The 23,069-nt window shown below is 23.2% G+C and overlaps 1 protein-coding gene across 1 annotated transcript in view; it reads right to left on the reverse strand.

Annotated features, from left to right (window-relative positions):
- LOC112686624 (G-protein coupled receptor GRL101-like) overlaps positions 1 to 23,069 on the reverse strand; it is an 87,029-nt gene that overhangs the window by 60,358 nt on the left and 3,602 nt on the right. The window contains exons 2-3 of the mRNA XM_025558998.1: positions 21,741 to 21,902; positions 11,890 to 12,039 (exon numbers count right to left, since the gene is read on the reverse strand). Of these exons, the coding sequence (XP_025414783.1) occupies positions 11,890 to 12,039; positions 21,741 to 21,891 (301 nt within the window). The 5' untranslated portion in view covers positions 21,892 to 21,902. The remainder of the gene's footprint in view (positions 1 to 11,889; positions 12,040 to 21,740; positions 21,903 to 23,069) is intronic.

A 23,069-nucleotide genomic window follows, 5' to 3' on the forward strand; every position in this document is an offset into this window, starting at 1 on the left:
GGTAACGCCAACTGACCAATTTCAATACACTGTTATAATACAACATGTAATTTGGTTTTATAAGTAATGATCAGGGCTCGTAAGTTCATCCATTTGCGTATTTTTTTACTAAATTGGAAAACTTGCAAAAAGATACAAAACCGTGTCATAATAATGATATAATAGACTAAAGTTTAATAAAGTATATTTTTGCATGTTTTGTATGAATTGGCATACTTGGCATATAGTTAATTTTTTTGAGTTATTAGCGCATATTATGTTATGTAAATTCAACAAAATCATTTTTCGCGGAAGTTAAAAGTTCGCGCATAGTATAAGATTATTAATATATATAAATACACATTTTGAATTTTTTGTTGCATATTTGAACACATATTTTATCAAATGTTAGAGAATTATTGCAATTATTGCATTTTGTGTATTTTTCAGTGCATGAACTTACGAGCCCTGGTAACGATAATCAATTACTAATACGATCCTTGTATACGTCAAGAAATGGTGCACCTAACGATATGTTGCAAAGTGAAACTTTGGAGCCCCTAATAATGCAAGTGGCTGCTCGGCGGATAAAAATTAAAAATTGAATTTTTTCTCCTATATTTTATTATAAACATCTACGTATAATTTAAAATGAGATATTTTTGCTATAATTATACTGCTATTGTCATTGTTATTGTTAATATACTGTAGAATATTACTACGACTAAATAATAAATGGTGGTCAAGAATAGTGTTTCAATTATCCAATTATATTCCTATTTATAGAAATCGTTATCGTAACTCGACGAGCCATTGTCAATGAGAGGAGGGGAGTAATATCACGGGGACAGTTACTACTCGTATTAACAGTAATTAAGCTTAGGTTAAGAATTTTGTAAATGATTTTTTATAAAGAGCTCTTGAAATATTAATACTACTGTTTTTAATTTATAAATTTATATTTAAAAAAGTTAGTTTAAATAATTATTTTTAATTTTATGAAATGATTAACAATATAATAGTTTAGATTACATTATAGAAGGGGAAAAAGCTGTGAACCTTAAATTTTTTAAATCTATTTACAATTTTGGTTAGGAGGCCCCCTTTTATTTTTAACTTAAGAGCTCCCAAGTGTTTAGTTATGCAAGTGATTTCAAGATAGGTACTACAGTTAATAAAAATAAAACAAAACTTTATTGAAAATTACCATGTATTTTTGTATAAAGCGTAGCTATATCGATATTTTATTTTCATCCTCTCATTAATACTCTGAATATTTTAACCATAAGTAAGTTAGATTTCAGACACTTGCAACATTTTATTATATAGAACACATTGAATAGCAAAATAATTTATTTGATATTTTAGTAAGAACAATGGTACATAATTCGTGTGATGATAATTCTAATTATCATTCGTGAAATTTGTAATCTGTCTAAAAAAATTAAAACCTTTAAATATCAATAATAAAATTGAAGATTTTTATCATAACTTAAATTAACTCTTAACTTAAGATTGAACAAAACTATTAAAAATGCTGCGCTTATAAAATATATTCTCAAAATTAATTTTTCTGACATTTATACAAAAAAGTTAGAACTGTTATAAACTACGAAAATTTACTAAAGTTTCAAGGAACAAAATACATAATGTACATTACAAAAGTTCACAATATAAATCTTAAATGTTGATTGGGTTGATGGTTATATTCAACAGCTAATACCTAAACCAATGTTTACAATTTAATTAAAAAGTTCTGGTCGGATACAAACTTTAGTAAATGTGTATTCATTGGCTCGATGGTCAAGCCTGAGCTTACATACATTTAAGTCTAGAAATGAAAAGCATTATGATGTAATATAAATTACTCGTACTTAAACGTAAATTTATATCATAATTATTTTAAAGTTTGAAAAATCTTTTTTAAAACATATCTCACACAAAAATACAAAAAGTGTTGGATAAATAGTAATATTCAGGAGAGAGTATTTATTAAAAATGAAAGGAATAAAATACAATTTTACATAAATGTTTATTATTGATATTCATCGATAAAAATATTAGATTATGTTTTATTTACTATCAAACTAATTTGTGTAAATTAATTACACATAAATAATATAAATTATATTATTATTAATACTCATTCAAATTAATGAAAATATTTGTTCTTTCATAATAATTATCATTTGGTTGTTGTTTCTCCAATAATTATAAAGACAAATACTGTGATGAAAAGTAATGAATTAAACCGTAAGTTATATAAAACACAAACATTACCCCAAAAAATATTTTATTTAAGTTTAATATTATTGTAATTTTTTATGTTTTAAATTGTAAACAGTTTTGCTATGTTTGATTTTAAGTTAGATTAAATTATTTATATCTCTAACTAAATATAGTAATAAAACAACTGCAGTAGCATCTAACCTCATAAAAATCAAATATTAATTTTATTATATAACTATATAAAAGAAAATAAAAAAAATTGTGAATAGATATTTTAGGAACATTTTTTATTTACTCCTTATATAATAATGTATAATATATTCTTCCTCTCCTACTTCTCCTTTCTCCCAACTATTTGGGACCAGCCACCCTTGTCCTAATCCTAATAATATAAAATATATAATAATTTTTATTCTTAAGACCCTTTCACTCATTTTTCAAAAATCCTTTCTAACATAAACCGAATAATTATTTATTGAGTATTAAATTATGAAGTGATACACAAACAACCGTAAAAATTAGCAAATCCAAAACAAAAATTATTACGTAAATACATTTATTAATAAAAAATGTATCAAATGTTTCCATAGTAACGTATTAAAAAAAGAGCTGATGAAATATAAAAAATAAAAGTAAAAAAGATTATTTTAGTCTATTTAAGTATAAAAATGTACACTAAAAGCTTTATGTCTTAAATTTCAATAAAAATGTATATTTATTAAGTTAAATATAATTATCAGTACATTGAATTTGTTTTTATCGCTTATAATTATAAAGCAATTTCCAAGAAAGAATATGAAATATAAGCATATTTTAAATGTTAATAATTTTTGTTGATAAGACATTTCTTTAAATGAACTCGAAATATATAGTTATTTACAGAGTACAAGATATTTTTGCTTTAAATGTCAATTTTATTAATTTCGACTTCAAATATCAACATAATTAGTACAATTAGTACATTTCTTATTTTGTTATACTAACCTTCACACTAAAATATTACATAATTCGATCTTAATATCAATATTGAATATATTTTAAGAGAACCTTTAAGTTGAAGTTATCTCGATTTCATTACTTATAAACCAGGTTATTAAATACATTTCAACATAATCAACAATGTATTATACGTTGATGTTCATTTAATATGAAGAATTTAATGTTTCCCATTTATTAAATAAATTAAATTTCAAAAATAAACAATAATTTTCACATATTTTTTTATTTATTTTTTTTTTTTATTAAAATATTTTAGTATTTGAAACTATTATATTATACATTTGTACGGTACTATTTAATTGAATAATAAAAAAATTTAAAACTGGCCTTATTATTAAGATATTATTATTTAGTTTATAAATACTTGTAAATAAATGATATATAGAGATTTTATTGACTTTGTATGTACCTAATGATTAATTTTTAATTCGAAACCAATAATTGGTTAGGTTTAGATAATGATTTTGAGATAGCTACTCATATCATAATGCAGTTCAAAAAACATTTACTGGAGTAAAAATTAAAGGTTGTATATTCTATTTTTGTGTCAAGCTTTATGAAGGAAAATGCAATCAAACAATAATTTTCAACGATCATATAATGATAATCAAAACAAAACAGGACAGTTGATAAAAATATTTTTTAGATTACAATTTTTACAAGTTACTGACCATGTACTACATTCGGAGATTTCATTTTTAACAACTACATCAAAGAACAGTTTCCGATAGAAGTTAGGACCCATCCAATCAAAAAAAATACAACTACAAGGACTACAAATGGAACTGAATGATTTCATCAAGAATTTAACTCTGAATTTTACACTTATCCATTTGGTTATATGGTTATTGATGTTATACGAAATATTCATAATTGAAAAAAAAAACAAGTTATAATTGTAATAGTTTAGTTTTTGACTAAATTGTATTTATTTGTAGGATCTCTTGTTTAAAAGTTGAGAAGAATTTTTAATAGACGGAGAATCATATTAATAGTAATATTTTTTAAATTAATATTTTACATTTTTGAAAATATTTTATTTTAATTAATAATAATAGGGCTCTAAATAATAAATGTAATATTTTTGGATACAAACATTTTCAAAATGGTGCGGTTTTAACATATTAAATGTGTGCGGTTTTAACCTACCAAAGATGTGTGGTTTTGTTCTATATTGTGTCTCAAATATACGGTTTTAGGAATCAATGCTGAAATTGGACCTATTATATTTAATTTGTTTATTTCGGACTTTCCATAATCTTCCCTTTCTAGAACAGCATTTTTTTCCCGACGACACAATTGTGACTCCACGGAAACTGACCAAATAATAGACGCACTTCATAATCACCTAAATAAAATATCTCTCTGGTGTAAAACGTGAAAAATTTCAATAAATCCTTCAAAGAGCTCAGGTATACTCTTTTCACTCCAACGTAGCCCTACATCTCAACAATTGATGTTCAATAACAAACGAATCCCCTGGAAACCTACAGTCTAGTACTTAGACGACAAAGGGCTAACATAGTTGCCCCACATTTCTTCGATGAACCAACAAGCGTATCAACAATTAGTTATACATGAAGTAAGTGTGCTCAAACTCATCTAAATAAGATTCAAATATTTCAAAATAAAATACATCGCATAATAACAAACACTTATTTGTTCGTCAGAAATAGGTCATTACATAAAAATCTCCAAATCACATATATCAACGATTATATATTTAAAATACAGCCACAAACTTCTGCAACACATTAAAAAATTCATCTGAAGCACTATACTAAAAATTATATATTGGACCCATGGGCGCCGCGAGAGAGGTGCCAGGGGGTGTACATTCACCCCACTAAATTTAAAAAAACAAAACAAAATTTAAAAATTTAAGATAACGGTTATTATAATCATTATCAAATATCCCAGTATCCTGCATTACATGTATAATAATAATAATAATAATAATAATATATAAGTTTATTTTGCCAATAAAATATTATAGTTTAACAAAACAAAAAGTACAAGGAAAATAATATAATATAACAGATAGATTTAAATTATATTGGCTTACTTCTAAAAAGTTAAAAGCTTGTGCTAAAAAATGAGAGTTTCTTATAACATTATAGTATATATACGATAAATTTAGATTTTATAATAACATAATAAAAGTTAACTAAATAGTAAAAATAATAAAATAAAATATAAAAGAAAGGAAAGGATTTATAAATCATAATTAAGTGTAACATTATCAAACTGATTAAGTTTAATATATAATTTTAATGAGTTAATATTATTAAAGTTAAAAATATTTAAGTTTAATTTACGACACAACAATGTACATTTGTAAATAGGACTCTGAGATGTTATAGTCCTATAAAATTTAATAGAATTTAAATTAGAATTACATTTATTTCTAGTATTATAATTATAATTTATGGTATTCGGACAATGTCTGTATTTATATACAAGTGAAAGTAAAGATTTATAATATAATATGAATATGCATTGTACATTAAAGTCAATGTATAACTGATTTGTTGGGTATAATAATGGTTTCGAGTTAATAACTTTTATTAAACTATTAATAGTTGTATTTAACAGAGTCAAATAATCTTTATAGGTACCATCCCAAAAAGGCAATCCATAGTAAACTAAAGATTAAACTAAAGATATATATATATATAATTCTCAGGTGTTTAATAACTAAAACATATTTTAAGCTTTTAAAATTATAAAATAGTTTTCTGATAGTACTTACCAATTTATCTACATGATAATTCCATTTTAATTTTTCATCAAATATTAACCCTAAATATTTAGTATGATTTACTCTTTGAATATGTTGACAATTACACGATACAATTTTATTTTTACAATTTATGGAATGTGGACATATAAAAAGATTATGTATGTTAACTGAATCCTTAAAAATCCTTAATGGAAAATCCTTAAAAACGAATTAATTTAACAGATAATTATTATTTTTTATACTGAATCTTAAGTTAATAGTAATTCGAGTATTATTATAATCCATTATTTAATTTTGATTCATTTCGATAAAAGTGCATATACATTTTTTAATTAATTATAGATTTAAGGAGTTTGAATTATCATTTTGCAATAATTTTCTAAGTAACTCGGTGATGAATCGATAATTGTTGTCTTAGTGTTTTTTAAATGCTATTTTCAACCTAATTACATGACCAACACATTAGAATGATAGGATGACTAAAATACAAATGACTTAAACAGCATTAACTTAAAAATTATCGTGTCAATTATCTGTTGGAACCCATCTATGTAAAATGTGTGTAATGAGATATCAAAGAAGATTTTGCTATCTATACATTTCACGAAGATAACAAAGCCATCGAAAATGCGATTTCAAAGTATAAACTTAAAATAAAAATAACACACTAATACTATAATAAATAAATAAATTCAAACCATTTGTACATAATGTTTAAGGTTGTAGCGAAACAAGTTTATTGCCTTATATTTATATTGTAAATTATACATTATTCAAATTATTAATCATTTTTGTACAAAAATCAATTTACAAATATGTAATTATTAAATCTTCAACGATAAAATTGTGTCTATTATAAAATCTGTTAAGAAAATAAAAATTTTCTTCGACCAAATAAAAATTATTAATATTTTAATCATATATTATGTTTCTGTCTTTAAAAACTTCCTACGCAATTATACAATCATTTAATTTTAAGCTAAAATTATTTAATATAAATATAAACAAACATATAAAAAATTAGATTTTAAGTACTAGCATTAAAAATAAAAAAACCTATGTTCGTTTTCGTTTTAATTTAAGCAAAGAAAAGATTTTCTTAAATAAGTTTTTGTATGAACATCAGAGTATTTTTAAAATTATTAAGACGCATTTATTTTTCTATCAAAATATTTGCATCATACTATTTAATTCCAACAATTTAGATTTAAAAATTCATAGTTTTATACTCTTAATGTTGGTACATGAAAAAGTAACGATGAAGTACATTTTAAATAATCCTATGTATTTTAAATAAATATAAATTTATATTTTATATCTATCAAAATATATATTATGGTTATTTTTTAAAATATATTTAGCAAATTTTGAATTAAGGGCAGTCTTTTTAAATTTAATTTTAGAAATGTGATCTTTAAATCTTATTTTAAAATGTATATTTGTCTTAATTATATAAAATGTATTATAATTATATTAAAGTTTTTATTAACCAACATTTTCAAAAAAAAGGAGATTTTTTGTAAAGTTTTTTAGTTCTATTATGTCTAATTAAATTATTATAAGTTTTAAAACCAGAATTTTCAAAATAAAAACTAGATTTTGTAAAAATGTATTCAATTATATATATCTCAAAATTCTACATATTAGAAAAATTAATTATCAACATTTATATAGAATTAATACTATAATTTAATTTTGTAAGCATTTCTCTTATTCTATTTAATTTTAAAATCACAGAAAAAAGAGATATTTAAATTAATAATATGAATAAGATATTATTTAAAACTTGTTATTTTCGTAGAATGTATGAGATTAATATTTTATGTCTATTGTTATTTTTATTTTTTTATTAAACCTGAAGGAATATTTAGAGTAAATAACTAATTTTTTACATTAATCAAATTTAGTAACATGAATATAATAAACAGACATAATTATACAATAGACTTTACTATAGTACCTACAATGACAATAGAATGTATGATAATATAAAACTATTTAAAAATAATATTTAACCTAACGCGAGAAGAAGAATCTTCCAGCAAAAAAACTCGCAGTCCACGAAGAGTTAAAAATTGGATGTTTTAATCCTCAAGATAAAATGTATTGTGTAATGTATTATGTTTTTAATTAATTTAAAAATATAAGTAATAATAATAGTCAATATGAGATTTAGTGGATTATGTTCATGGTTGGTTTTATTTTTTTTATTGATTTTTATAAAATTAAAGCACATACCCAATTATTGTTTATTGTGGAATACAAATTAATTAATAGTAGTAAAATTGAGTCCTATATTGATTGTGTAAGTTATATTTTTATAATTAATTTGTGCCAATTCAATGCATCAATTGGAATTTGTATATGATAATGATGAGAATTTTTAACAAATACTCAGTATAATTTTTCCTCTTCAGTCTGGTATGTTAATCCATTATTTACTAAATTAATATTCTAAACCCTCATATTTAATTGCTATTAAATATTAAGAGAAATATACTGTTAAATTATTATTACACATACTTAATTTTTTATATTTTTTACATTATCTTGTTATTGTTTTTATTTTTTAAATTATTAATTAATTATATTGATAATCATATAAACATGATAGAAATTTGAAGAGAACCAATAAAGTAGTTATTTAGGTAATAAATGCTTAGTTGTTTGAGTATAGCAAGCAAATGGGCGATATTTGCGTACATTTAAACTTTTTTACGACTCGTTTGCGTACAAATGTCCCACTCAATTCCGCACATAAATTTATAATACCTTTGATAAATTACCCAAACATAGGATTCGTTTGCGTACATAAACTTTAGCAAAAGTTTTTACATTGTACATTTTTTATTGAGCCATCCAATCAACAGATTAATTGATTTTAAAACACAAAACTCACTAAACTCATAGTTTCCAATATTAAAACGTTTCCTTCTACGCGTTTCAAAAACATTTAATATGTGAATATCCATAGTTCTACAAGAAATAAAATAACTAAAGTACTGGAAACTCGTATAGTATCACACGTTCAACTAATCAATAGGCATATAGTAAAATTATAACTCAAAATGTAGCCGAAACTTCGACACACCAGTTAATCAAAAATGTTGGTTAAGTTTAAAAACTTATCAAAATATTTTAGACAAATCGTATCATAAAGCACTGCGAGTTACAATAAAAGTCTATATTGGTAATGAAATTTAATAGTTATACGCAAACGATTCGTCATTTTTCAGGTCAAAATTTGTATTAGCTGGTTTTCATGTTTTTCATTGTACTCAAATGAGTTGTCAATTTCCAGGTCAAAAATTGTGTACTGTGAACAAACGAGTCACACCTGTGTGAATAGTATTTCAAAATCATAACATAAAGATGTAAGGTTTCTTTTCTCCTGTTTTTTTTTTTTTTTAAAAAAAAAAAAAAAGCTCAATTAACGTTTTAACTATTAATCAATACAAAATATGTAAAAAAAATGAATTGCTAATTTAAAAAAAAAAAATTACTTTGTACCTAAACCAAATTAAGCAAACGGAATATATGTATGAAAATATAAAATCTATTACATACTTATTAGTACTTATAATTCGGGAATCATTTTTGTAAGTATAACTCTGTGTAGATTCTTGTATTATTTAGAAATAAAATAATATTTTTATGTAAGTAAAATAGCTTCGTATTCTGCTCATTGAAGCTTGTAAATTTAAAGTTCTATATAGGTTAGGTTAGGTTAGGTTAGGTTAGATAAATAAATGGGGACAAATAAACATAGAGAGTTAAGTAAATAAATCAAACAAGCGTATGAATTATATTATGTTTAATACAAATCATTACAAGAATTAATATACAGAGGTGTTCAGTTAACAAAGAAATAAACGATGTCAAAAAAATACTTATTTCTAAATAGTATACTTGAAAAAAATCAAATTATTTTTGAGATCTAAGTATTATTTTAGTATTAAGTATATGTTAAAATGCACAATTATTGCTGAAACTGTAATTTAACTAAATCAAAGTACCAATATTCTCATGTATATAAATTATGACATAGTTTTTTATAAATTTAAATTTTGAAACTTATTAAGATTCGTTCATTTTCATCAACCGTAGTTAATGTATTAGTATACAAAAATAAAAATGACTATAAAATTTTAAATCAAAATCCAAATTTTACAATATATAAACATACAAACTATATACTTTATGGATATTAGAGTAAAGCAAATTAAATATGTTTATAAGAAAAGTTTTGAAGTAATACACACGAAGTAAAAGAACCGAGCAATGTAATATACTCATTATATGGTTGAAATCGCATTTTATACATTAACGAATTTGATGTGGAGGGGGGGCGATGGGGGCAATCTCCCCTCCCCGAGAATTTTTAGACCAAGACCATTTTTATATAATAAATGGGTATTTTATTAAAAAACAAAAATTATGATTTATTTTATAATATTATTACATTTGAAAATGTTTCAAATTTTAAACTAATTTAAATAACACAATACGCTAAATTTTTTATAACGTTTTAATTGTCAATATCGGTAAACGGAAAATTTTCCAAACATTTAAATGTGTATAACGTTTAAACGGTTAAATTGAATAACGTTTAAATTATTTATAAGTCCCATAACGATAAATAATATATATTATTTTGATTGAAGACCCAGTCCATACTTAGTGAAAAATTAGATAAAACACAAGCGAAACTTTCAAAACACAGATAGGTGTTAAATAAGAACTACACAAAAGACTATTCTAAGTGGATCCGGTATTAGATTAAAAAAAAAAAACCACAAATATTAAGGATTCACATGATATAAATATTACCAAAAATTTTACTTATAAATTTTGAGCCTGAATTAAAGAAAAAATTTGAATCCCCCCCCCCCCTAGAAGTAAGTCTAAATACGCCCCTGATTTTATATATTCATGAGTACAGAAGTAATAATTATTTCTAGAACAGATGTACCATATGCCCAAAATGTTTATCAATGATAAAATAATCGAAAAATCGAAATTTGAATTACATATACTCAAAAATATGAGATCTGAGAAAGAGTATGTTAATATTAAAATTACTCGAGTGAAATGATTAGGATAAATGTCGAAATTGGCTGATAAAATATATCATTTATATCGATTAATTCTTACGATGACAAAATAAATATATTTCTTAATTATTTTCAAGTACATATAAAATTAAATATGTTTATATATAATATTATTAAAATATTTCATTATGAAATTATCCATGGACGAATTAATAACGTATGTATTATACTTAAAATTATTTAGAAAATTTAAAATAATTAATTAAATTTCGTAGTGTTATATTTTCTAATTAGTGAACTGAAAAAAGTAATTTGAGATCATATTATAAACCAGGGACAGATCCAGAGTCAGGGAACTGTGGGTCAAGCCATTTCAAGAGGCCATTTATTAGGAATGAAATTGAATTAGAAATTAATATCTTGTAAAAAAAAAAAAAAATATGCTCATAAAAGTGTGTAAGTATATTTATATTATTTATATTATTTTAGAATTAGTGATACCACCGATAATGACTTTACGATTAATAAATATAATCTAATTTTATCAGCGCAACAAACGTACGGAATAAAATATGATTTACTTAACTTTCTACTAAAACGATATAATTTAAAATATAAATTATGAATTGAAAAATTTTAAATTTTGATATATACATGGCATTCATTTTTCAAGTAACTCCGATGGGCCAACTGTCCAAGAGTCCAAATAAAGGTCTAAAAAGAGAAAAAAATTTCCAAGAGGCCAATTTTGTTAACAAATATTAACTATGGGTCAGCAGACCCCCTGAACCCCCCTAGATCTGCCCCTGTTATAAACTATGTTCATTTCAAAGTCTAATCCCCATTCTAATATCTAATAATAATAATACGTTTAAATTGTCTTACCACATACAGATACAGTCTCATCTTGTGCATGAAAACAGTCCGGTATACCATCGCATACTTGAAATTCTGGTATACAATGTGTGTCATCACAATGATACACTTTATGAGTGGCATTGTCGAGACACAAATCGGACACTAAACATTGATTACCTGTCACAACCAAATAAACAAATTAATTCAAAAAGCAAAAACATGATAATCGCTGTAAATATAGGTTTATTTATAATAACATTAATATTACAGTACAAATGTAATCTGATGGTACTAAAATATTTATTAACTACCCACAACTTGGTGAAATTAATTAAAAAAATAATAATTGGTGTTAATTAATATGGATCTGAAAACATTTGATTAAATTCCATTTCATAACCTTCAATAGTTAAATTAATGACAATTTTGCTTAAGACGATTTTTATCAATAATTTATAGATTTATAGAATTAATAATAAAAAAATAAAAAATTATAAATATTTTAGATTGTATATAATTTAAGTTAGATTATAAATGCCATATTTTGTCAAAATGATTAAGCTAACTTACAAAAATAACATTTATTTATGAATGTATAAATACTCTGAATTATTCATAGTAAAAATAATAAATAAAATAATTATTATTGCGTGCTATACTTTAAAGGTCTAAAAATATTTTAATCAAATATATGTATGTATTTATTTATAACAAAAAATCATAATTATCAATCAAAACTATGTTTTCATAAATACTAAAATACTAACTTCTGGAAGTACTATATATTTATTAGTTTATTTTCAAAAGTTATTTATCTAAAACATAAACTTTACTTTCAGGCACGTAACCTGACATATTTCTATAAGGGGGCCAACATTTTTTGGCCCCTTTTTGTAGTTGTATTTATCAAATGTGCGTTCGATATCCGTATTTAAAATTCCTAGTTTTCAATCTATTAATTCACGTACTATTGTCTTATCTCAAATTATTAAGTGACGAATTTTTATAAAATAGAATCTCAGAATTTAATTTTTGTTATACGATCGTTAATTATATAGAATGAGCGCATGTAAACTCCGCCACAAGTACCATTTTTTATTGCTAACTCCTACTACTGTTAACTAGAAAAATAAAACAGGTAAATTGGGTTCATGTAAACTTCGCCACTAAAAGAAATCATGTAAAATGTAATACATGTAAACACTGCCAGTGAAGAAAATCGAGTAGTAGTATAAAATTAATATGATATATTATTAAAAGTAATACGTAATAAGTAATAATAAGTAAATATTATTATTATATTATATAATATCGTACCTCCATTTTATTTCACCATCTGGTATATTTTATATTTTGATTATATTTGTAGTTAGTTGTTAAATAAAACCAATAAATTACCTCGTTGACCAGTAATTAATTTTATATTATTACTTTGTTACGACATATTTCGTTCAATATAAAATATACACGAAGACACACAGCTACGAATGATTATGTTCGTCAAAATATACTTTATGTATACCTTACCTACTACCGACATCATCAATGGAAATACTAATTTAAAATAAAATGAAAATAAAATTATTAATAAACAAATCAATGTGGATATATATCTACCTTGAAATGAATGGAACCGAGTAAATTTGTACAAACAACTTAAAGATTAAGCATAAGACAAAGAATCATGGTAAGAACATTTATTGTAAATCTATCTACGGGTTGAATACTAAAAACAAAAAAAAATTCTTAAAAAAAAAAAAATATATCATGATTTGTATATTTTTTAACATGAAATAAATCAAAAGTGCGTTATATAACTAATAAAACTGATAATGAATGGATAATTCTAATATAACTAATGTACAATAAAACATAATATTCTAAATGGTCATAAATTTCCAGCAGAATATAAGTTAACCTAATAATAAAATGTATTATTTAAATTCTTATATCTATTTAAACACAGATATTTGTAATTCGTATGCGTAACTGTTATGAGCAATTAAACGATCCCCTTATTTCAATCATATAGCCTAAACTAGTACAATCGTGAGGAAAACTTTAACTTATTTGTACAAATTATTTTAAAATAACTTTATAAGTAACAGAATGGGAGAAAAGGACACAGGATCACGATTATTGGAGGTCGGTGACAGTAGCAGCCAAAACCCTTTCAAAATTGAGAAGACTCATAAGCACATACAAAGAAGATTTTAAAATATAGATATGTTACAGCACAAATAAACTTCGAAATAAATATTTTAGTATGAATAAGAAAAGTAATATAAATATTTTATAATATTAACAGGAAAGCTCAAGAGTATTTTGTTTTATTTTGTCGAAATAAATTTTTTTGAGGAAATATATCCTTAATACCTATCCTAATACCTTATTATTTATTTATTGATTGAAAAGTAAAAATATATTTCTTTATAAATGGTATAATTTATGATAAATACTCTATATTCATAAGAGGAGATATTCAATTTTTTTAAAATAATAAATTATTTTAATTTAAATTAATTATAAAATATACCTGCAGCAATTAAAATACCAAAACTCACATAATTTCGCAAAATATTTTTAAAATATAAATTTCAATAAAGATGAATGATGTAATGAAGATATTATGGATTTAACCTATTTTTTAATCCAGTGTACCTATTAGTTAAAATAATACTAATAATTATTCTATAATAGCAATTATAATGTTTTCCTTTTAGGTATTTAGACTCATTTTTTCTTAAGAAAATATAAGTTTTAAAAGTTCCATCATTAGAGACTGATACTTGGATACTAATAATAAAAATTGATTACATATTCATATAAGTCCTTTTATTGTTTTCCTTCTTCAAAAATGTATAGAAATAACTATTGCTATTATTTCAAACTTAACGAAACAGTTCAAGAAACAAACTACAGACAAGCTAAAATCCTGTAATTTCATAAATTAATTTTTTTCGAGCAAAGTTATTTTATTCATATTATTTATATAATTAATTAACTTTTTTACTATTTTAATATAAAAATACGAGTATGAAATTTAGTCAGTTATAATTTAGACACCTACTAAGAAAGGATTTGTCAAAACTCAACCCCTAAAGGGGTTAAATGGGTCAAAATATGTAAAAAAATGATAAACAATTTATATTTTTATATGCACCTTGGTCAGTACATTTGCTACAATTATTTAAGTAGTAATTTTCTAGACTATTTCATAAATATATTACAGATATGTTGTTTATTATACCTATCTGTCAAAGTTAATATAATAATACATTTAATAAAACCACTTATAGTTGATATCTCTCGGATATATATTAATGCCTATACTCAACACTTTATCGACAACATATATAAAATTGTTAAAATAAAAAGTTATACGTAGATATCACAAAAAACTACACACGGGCGAAGCCGGGTTATTCAGCTAGTGCTTATAAGTGAAGTATGGACATGTGTGTAAACATGTAGACATGTGACCAGGGCCGGATTTAGGAATATAGGGTCCCTGGGCCCACCTTTAGAAGTAGAATTTATTTTTAATGATATTTAATTATTATTTATTAATATTTACATATTATAGTAAAATTACATTTTCATTTTACTATAATTAGATATATATTAAAAACTGTAACAACATAATTTTCATTAAATAGGTACGGGACATAATAATACCATTTACCTAACCGGGATAATTCAGCTAGCATGTAATATAAACGCATATAAATTATTCAAATTGTGTACATTATACTTCTATATAAATACCAAATGTAAATCAATAATGTTTAAAAACTACCGTAAAATATTTTTTACTGTTAACCATTCTTGTGAACCACATTTTTTTTTTTTTTTACAGCAAAAATAATCGCTTTGAAAGTGGAATACAATATATGTTTGTCTTAGGAGTCTACACAAAGAATAACAAACGTTTGCCTCGATCGTAACTTTTATATTTTTATATAATGCGCTGAATAAAAATAACATGAGTATGAAACGTATTCTTGTCATGGAAAGCTAATCAAATTCAAATACCATAATAAATATTTCATCTTTTTACCACAAAATCGATATTTCATTATTGAAATATAGTTGTATAAATATTACAAATTTGAGATTCTAGTCATAATGCATGAGGTAAAATTAATTTATTGGATTGTAAGGATCAGATTTTATCTGTTAGCCATTTCTTCTGATGCCAAATAATTTTGTAATATGATTAAAATTATTTTAATCATATTACAAAATTATTTTTTAATTTCAATAAAATATTAAAAAATCATAAATTATTGTATATACATAATAAATAATATAAAATTCATAGAAATCCTATGTAGAAACTATTCAAAATACTTATATTACTAAAAAATAAGATATTTAATATTTTAAAAAGTGTATTCATACTTGTATACTAAAATGATATGTTTTAATAGTTTAATAATAATAAAGTACATTTTAATACCATGTTTTATATTTTTCGTACCTTAATATTTAAACTTAATTCATTTAAAATCTGGTTTAAAGCATTTTTTTAAAAAACATTTTAAAAAGTTAACACTATACTGCAATTATAATCATTTCAGATTTAAAGAAATGGAATGAAAAGGTCAAAATGAGCGTGGACATAAAATAACTTCTCTACTGTCTACTATTAAATTTTGAACTAAAAGTATTTATTGTATTATAATTTGTTGATGCTACTATTATATAAGTCAACTTTTCCAACTTATTTCATTCAATAAACATGCGATTAATAGGACTAAATTAACCTTAATTTTATTTACGGAACTATATATGATATACTTATTTTTATATCTCAGAAAGTATTAATATCATGTACTTATAATGATTAAACAATCAATTTCACAAACTATCGTTAGTTCATAGATTATTTAGCTTCGTACTTTTAATGTAAAATCAAGTAAAAAATAATTACTTCGAAGAACTTTATTGATTAGTGATTACATACATTGAACATTAAAATTAAAGATTATATTCTAGTATGTAAGTAGTTATTGAGGCATTTTAAAATTTTAGTTGAAAAATGTATGTATTATAATATAAGGTTTATCAAATAATATCTTGAATACTAAAAGTAAAAATCGAAAACCGAAGATTAAAATGATTGAAATATTTATTGAAGTTATGAATCATAAATATTTATATTTATATGTCCAAAATATAAATACATATAAGTATATATTTATGCAAGTTTATTGTATAGTCAATCAATTGAAACAGTTTACTAAAGAACATTTTTTTTTACGAATCATTACCTTATTAAAATCAATATAGTACCTAATACGTAGTATATATCAGTTGATGCACCGTATCAGAAATGTATTATAAGGGCCTATTTACCTATTAGCTAAACATAGTATATCAATGTAAACACAATATTCAAATATAGCACGAGAAATTTTTCCAGGCGGGGTAGAGTGAGGCAAATATTTTTTTTACATGGATTAAGGTTTTTTCAACAAATACTAAGGTTATTTAAATAAAATATAAAAATTTTCGTATCATATAACATCATATAGCTATTATTATTTTCGTGACATACAACCACAATTAGATGAAAACGAAAAAATGATAATAAATTATAAGTGAATAAGTAAAATAAATATATACAATTATATTTTACAGAGTCTATCGAAAAACTTAAAACACAAATCTTAAAACATACGAAAGTATTTACATAAATTACAAATTTTTAAAAAGTATATTTCATAAATTTATTGATGCAGCCTTTTAAAAATTATGTTTTATGACTTTATTATATCATAAATATTTTTCAGTGGTGAAGCTGTCGCGGGGGCTAATCTGTTTTCTTGTAGGGCTAGAGCTCCTCCTTGCCTTCTCTTGGCGCCATGCCAGACTATATTTCTTTTAAATACTTTATTCTTAAAATTATTTAAGGTAAAAGTAGTGAGGATCCATGACATCACCTATTTTTTTTTTTTTTTTTTAGATTACTCATTCTTTTGAAAACTATAATTTACTGTATACTACATTTATAAGTTATAATAAATAGTTATTGTAGTATACTAGTATGTAATAATTTTGTGAAATAGATATTGATATACGACAAATATATGTTATCTAAAAAAATGTAATTAAACATTAAATATATAAATATAAAATATAAATATATATATATTTTTAACCCGGCATCAGTGGCATCGTTTAAAAACACGTGAGAGGTGGCATCGGTATTTTTGACCGAATAATACAAAATTATACATTTTGATCTAAGAATTATCCGTCAGCTAAAATTTTTCATGTAAACACAATATTTAATTAATATGATGTATATTTTATTTACATGTAATTTTTTGAATTTCGTTTTTTATAATTTTCAAGTAATGAAATAAGTTTTCGACATCCCAAAAATAACCAAATACTTAATAATATTAATAAATAAAAATTACAAATAATTTCATTCATCGATACGTTTATTTGAAATTAAAATTCTGCAGTTTAGAAATAACATGATCAATTGTTAAAATTAAAATAGATTTGATTTAAAAAAAAAATATTATTTTATAAAATGAGTGACTTCACACATATTCGTCCAAATTTTCAGTTTCGCCTAATGCCATGCTTCTAGAACATTCGGGACATGCTGGTACAGTATGTTCTCGGCAGATGGGTGAATTACAATGAATACAATAGCTAAAATTTTAGACGGTACTGAACGGTCAAATGTCAATCTAATCTTGGAAAGCGTAAATGTGCGGTGACTGATAATACCTATTACCTACTGTAAAACAGATAGTATAATATATCTATGGGTTTAGCCACATTGTTTATAAATAGACATGTTATAACTGTGTAAACAATATGTTGACGTCAAAATTAAATATACTAAAACTAAATAAAAATAATTATAAAATCAAGAAAACAATGTTGAACTCATATGAATGAAAATAGTGGCATCGGTCATTTCGACCGTAATTTTATCAATAAACGGTATAAGTTCATGTTAACGATATAAATTTACATTAAAACAAAAAACAACTACTCTTTATGGGTCGAAGAAAAGGTACCGAGTAGAAAAAAGACGGATATGGTTCCAATTATAAATTATTTAAGAAATAAATAAATATATTTAAATATATTTATTTAAGAAAAACCACAGAGACTATTGTATAAAACATTTTCTAAAATATTATTATGAAAGAATATATTTACATTTTCTAGTATTTGTTATTAAAATTAAAAGTTATAAAATTATAAATAAATTTGTAATATTAAAAATTATAATTATGAACCGGTTTTTAAATAATAAATTTATTGTATCATATTCCACAGTAATAAGTTTTTCTTTTTTGATATGTTACCAAATAAATCTAAATGTCACGTAATGGATCGTCTGTCTTGTTTGTTTTTTATAGCCTATTCCATAACTGACAACCGTAAATTTTAAAGCACTGTCTTACACGAATGCTAAAGCTACCTATAGACCTTCGGGTGATTTCACTACCGAAGTAATAAAAGCAACTACAATGCTAATGCACCAAAATCCAGCGAAATGAAATGGAACACAGTGTTTTGAAAAACCTCGTGCTCGATTGGACGACCTTATATTATCAACGGCAAATGCCTTGAATATTCTCAAGAGTCTCATAAACACGATTCTCAAACATTGCATACAAGTGTTAGATCTAAAAAAGTATTTTCCTCTGAATAGTCAAGAAAAATAAATTACAAGTAACATCATATAAATTGACAACAATCTTATAGTTACTATAAGGTTATTATTACATTATAGTTATTTCATCATTTTGGTAATTTATTGTTTTTCACTATCAATATTAAAAAATAAGCACTCATGAAGCACTTTAAACTAAGTTAGCAGTATTTAATTCATAAACCAATCAATTATATTCAACAATTAAATATAAATATGATTATACAATATTATATTATATTATACCATATCCATTTCTCATATTGTTATTTATTTATTAACTTATTTTTATCAATTATTTTAAATTAAAGGAAACTATTCAAGTGTTTACCGCAAAATAATAAAATAAACCTTTTACATTTGATAATAATTGTTTACATATAAAAATGTACTAACATTTTACTCGTCTGACAACGGACAAGTCCGTTTTCAACCAAAACGAAAATTCATATAATACATTTAAAATAATAAAATAATTATATACAATGTTTGATTATGATGGAAATTACTATAGTAAATTAATGATGATTTAGAATTGTACTCGCATAGCGAAGTTTTAGGTTCACATACCATAATTCTAGTTTGTGAGTGGAGCCGGCAGGCGTAACGAGCGAAGTCCTAAAATTTTTAAAATTAAAGTTCCGATTTTTCGAAAAAAAAATGCAAACAATTTTTACTATGATAAGAGATCAAAACTAGATACAAAATATTAATATTCTCTTTTATATAAATATTTCAATAATTATTGACAACAATTGTATATCATTGTTTTAAATTTATTATATAAATTTTTGTTTTGGTCAAAAATGGAATCAGCTTATTTTAAATTTGATCGAAAAGTGAAGGGTACGTTTTTGGTCGAAAACAGCCATGACCCTGACAACATATATCAGTATACATTTAGAATGTAAATATGCTTATAAATGTGAAAAATGACGTTTTAGTACTTTGAAATGTTTATAGTAAAATAACTAAATGTAATTATAAGTATCAACAATCTGTTGAAAAATTTTGTGGAATTAATTCAAATAGTTAAATAATTTGTCCACAATTTAAAATATAATATATTAAATCTTATTTTTCAATAATGCATATATAGGTACAACATTAAAACACTTACAAAAATCCAAAGTAATAACTTGAATATTAAGTATGTAAAAATATTATAACATTTAATAATGTAATTTATACATTTTTGACACATTTCCGCAATTATTATGTTATATGATTCACTAGTTTATGAGAATGAACAAGAGCTATATCAAATGTTTTTCTAAAATTCTTTTACATTTAAAATTAGAGGTAAGCCACTCTGAGTCTAAAAAAAATCTTAAAGCTAAAATTTTTAAATGTAGGTACAAGTTAACCAAAACGAACTTTTACCATATGTTGTAAACTAATTTAAAATAAATTATATTTAAAACCATAATATTTATGCACATAGTTCATTGAAATTTTACTTATTTAAATTTCAAAAACGACAGGAATGAAAAAATGTCTTTAATAAAAAAATACTTGTAAATACAAGTATTTTTTTTTCTTATTAAAAATTAAACATTGGTAATTTTGTTTCTAACAGAATGTTTTTACTAGATAATAAAAATGTAAAAAGCAACCGAATATTGATCCTGCTATGAAAAAACTAAACAACCAAGCATCCCCGACTAAACTCTAAAGAACAGATGGGATGTTATATTGCCTGAATCATTTATGTTACTATACTTTTATAAATTATCAATCATTTGTCTAAACTGTTAAAATAAAAGTTTTATCACGTCAACGTATTATCATAGTTCCATTGAAAATACTCGATGGTACCCTAACACATAAATCCTTCCAACTGTCATCTCACGTACTACCACATTTCTTGTGTTCTCGACAAAAACGTACTAAAATTTACAAAAACGTACATTAAAAACAAGTGCGCAAATTTTATATTTTTTAATTAATGTGTCAACAATAGTTGTATAACTTGAGGTATTCATCAATTTTTATACAAACAACATTTTCAGACTAATAATTTTATTACTTATTCCAAATAAACAATTTGTGTCTTATTTACCAAAAATATATGTTTGAATAAATAATTGATTTGATCTATTTATATATATATATATATATAAATGTATTAATAATTTAACATTATTTATTAAAAAAAAATGTATTAACAAAATTAATAACTTACATAGAGTAGATGATGTCGTGGTATTATTTTTCGTTCCAAGATCTCCATTCCCTCTATCAAACGCAATAAATACAAGCAATGGCGTAACCAAAGATACATCGAAAAACAACATTGATATTCCTTTTTTATATGTATATTCTTTCAAATACATAATGGTCCTTTCTATAAATTAATAATAATATTATTAAGTTATTACACAAATAATTTATTTACAATTTATAATATCCACTATACAAAACATCAATGTGTAAATTAATTATTTCTTAAAACTGCATTATCCTATAGCTGCTATGGTTTAAACTTTTTAGCAATTTTAAGACATAAAATTAAGAATTTATTAGTTTTATTATAATAATCACAATTTTTTTAAAACAATACAAGTGAAAAATTCGGTATATACTTATTAGTGTTTTCTTCATTGATGTTCTGTCACTGGGTATCACCACACATATTTCTAAATTAAATTCATCTTGACAATTACAAAGTAATTATTTTAAGGCCCATTAGACTCTAACGGTTGTTAGTGCTACCTATCGTAGATTCCATATAAAAAGTAGTATGTGATACATATCTAAAATATACATAAATTAGATAATGCATCTAAATATCTATCTAGATATAAATATAGGTAATGTAATTATCATTTGAATCATTTTTAAATAATTCCCAGAACCAGACACGAAATATACGATGAGTAATAATAATAATGCATTACGATTATTATTTTTGTATTTTTTTTTTATTTTTTATTTTTTTTTTTTTTTTACTACTACTAACTATTGAATTGAATTGATTGTTAGAAATATTTGAATCTAATAATTTTAAAATATATTATTTATGAAAATATAAAAACAGTCAATTTATTATTTATACCATAGGACCAATTTCGATGGAACTTTAAGTTAAAAATTAGGATAACACAAACAAATTGATTCCATTCATAAAAATTAAAAAATAAAAATAAAGAACAGGTATAAAATACATATAAATATTTATGTTTTCTATGTTAAACAAATTTATATATATTTTCTACGGAAATTGCTCAATAACATGGATATAACCGAAATATTAAAATGAATAAAAAAATTAAGTTAACACGGAACTTCTTTCGTTGTAATAAAGGTATTATCATCATACCCTAAAATATAAGACAAAATCTTGCAAAATTAAAATTCCTTTAATTACCAATACAATTGTTGTATTAAAAAAAAAAAAAAAAGCGGAATTTATGTTTTAATTTATAAATTGCAATCTATACCTTTTAAATAATGTATTTATTTATTAACTTGATTTAATATTTACTACAAAAGTTGTTAAAGGATGAATATT

The sequence above is a fragment of the Sipha flava genome, unplaced genomic scaffold, assembly GCF_003268045.1.
Source record: "Sipha flava isolate LNK unplaced genomic scaffold, YSA_version1 319_pilon_pilon, whole genome shotgun sequence".
NCBI lineage: Eukaryota > Metazoa > Arthropoda > Insecta > Hemiptera > Aphididae > Sipha > Sipha flava.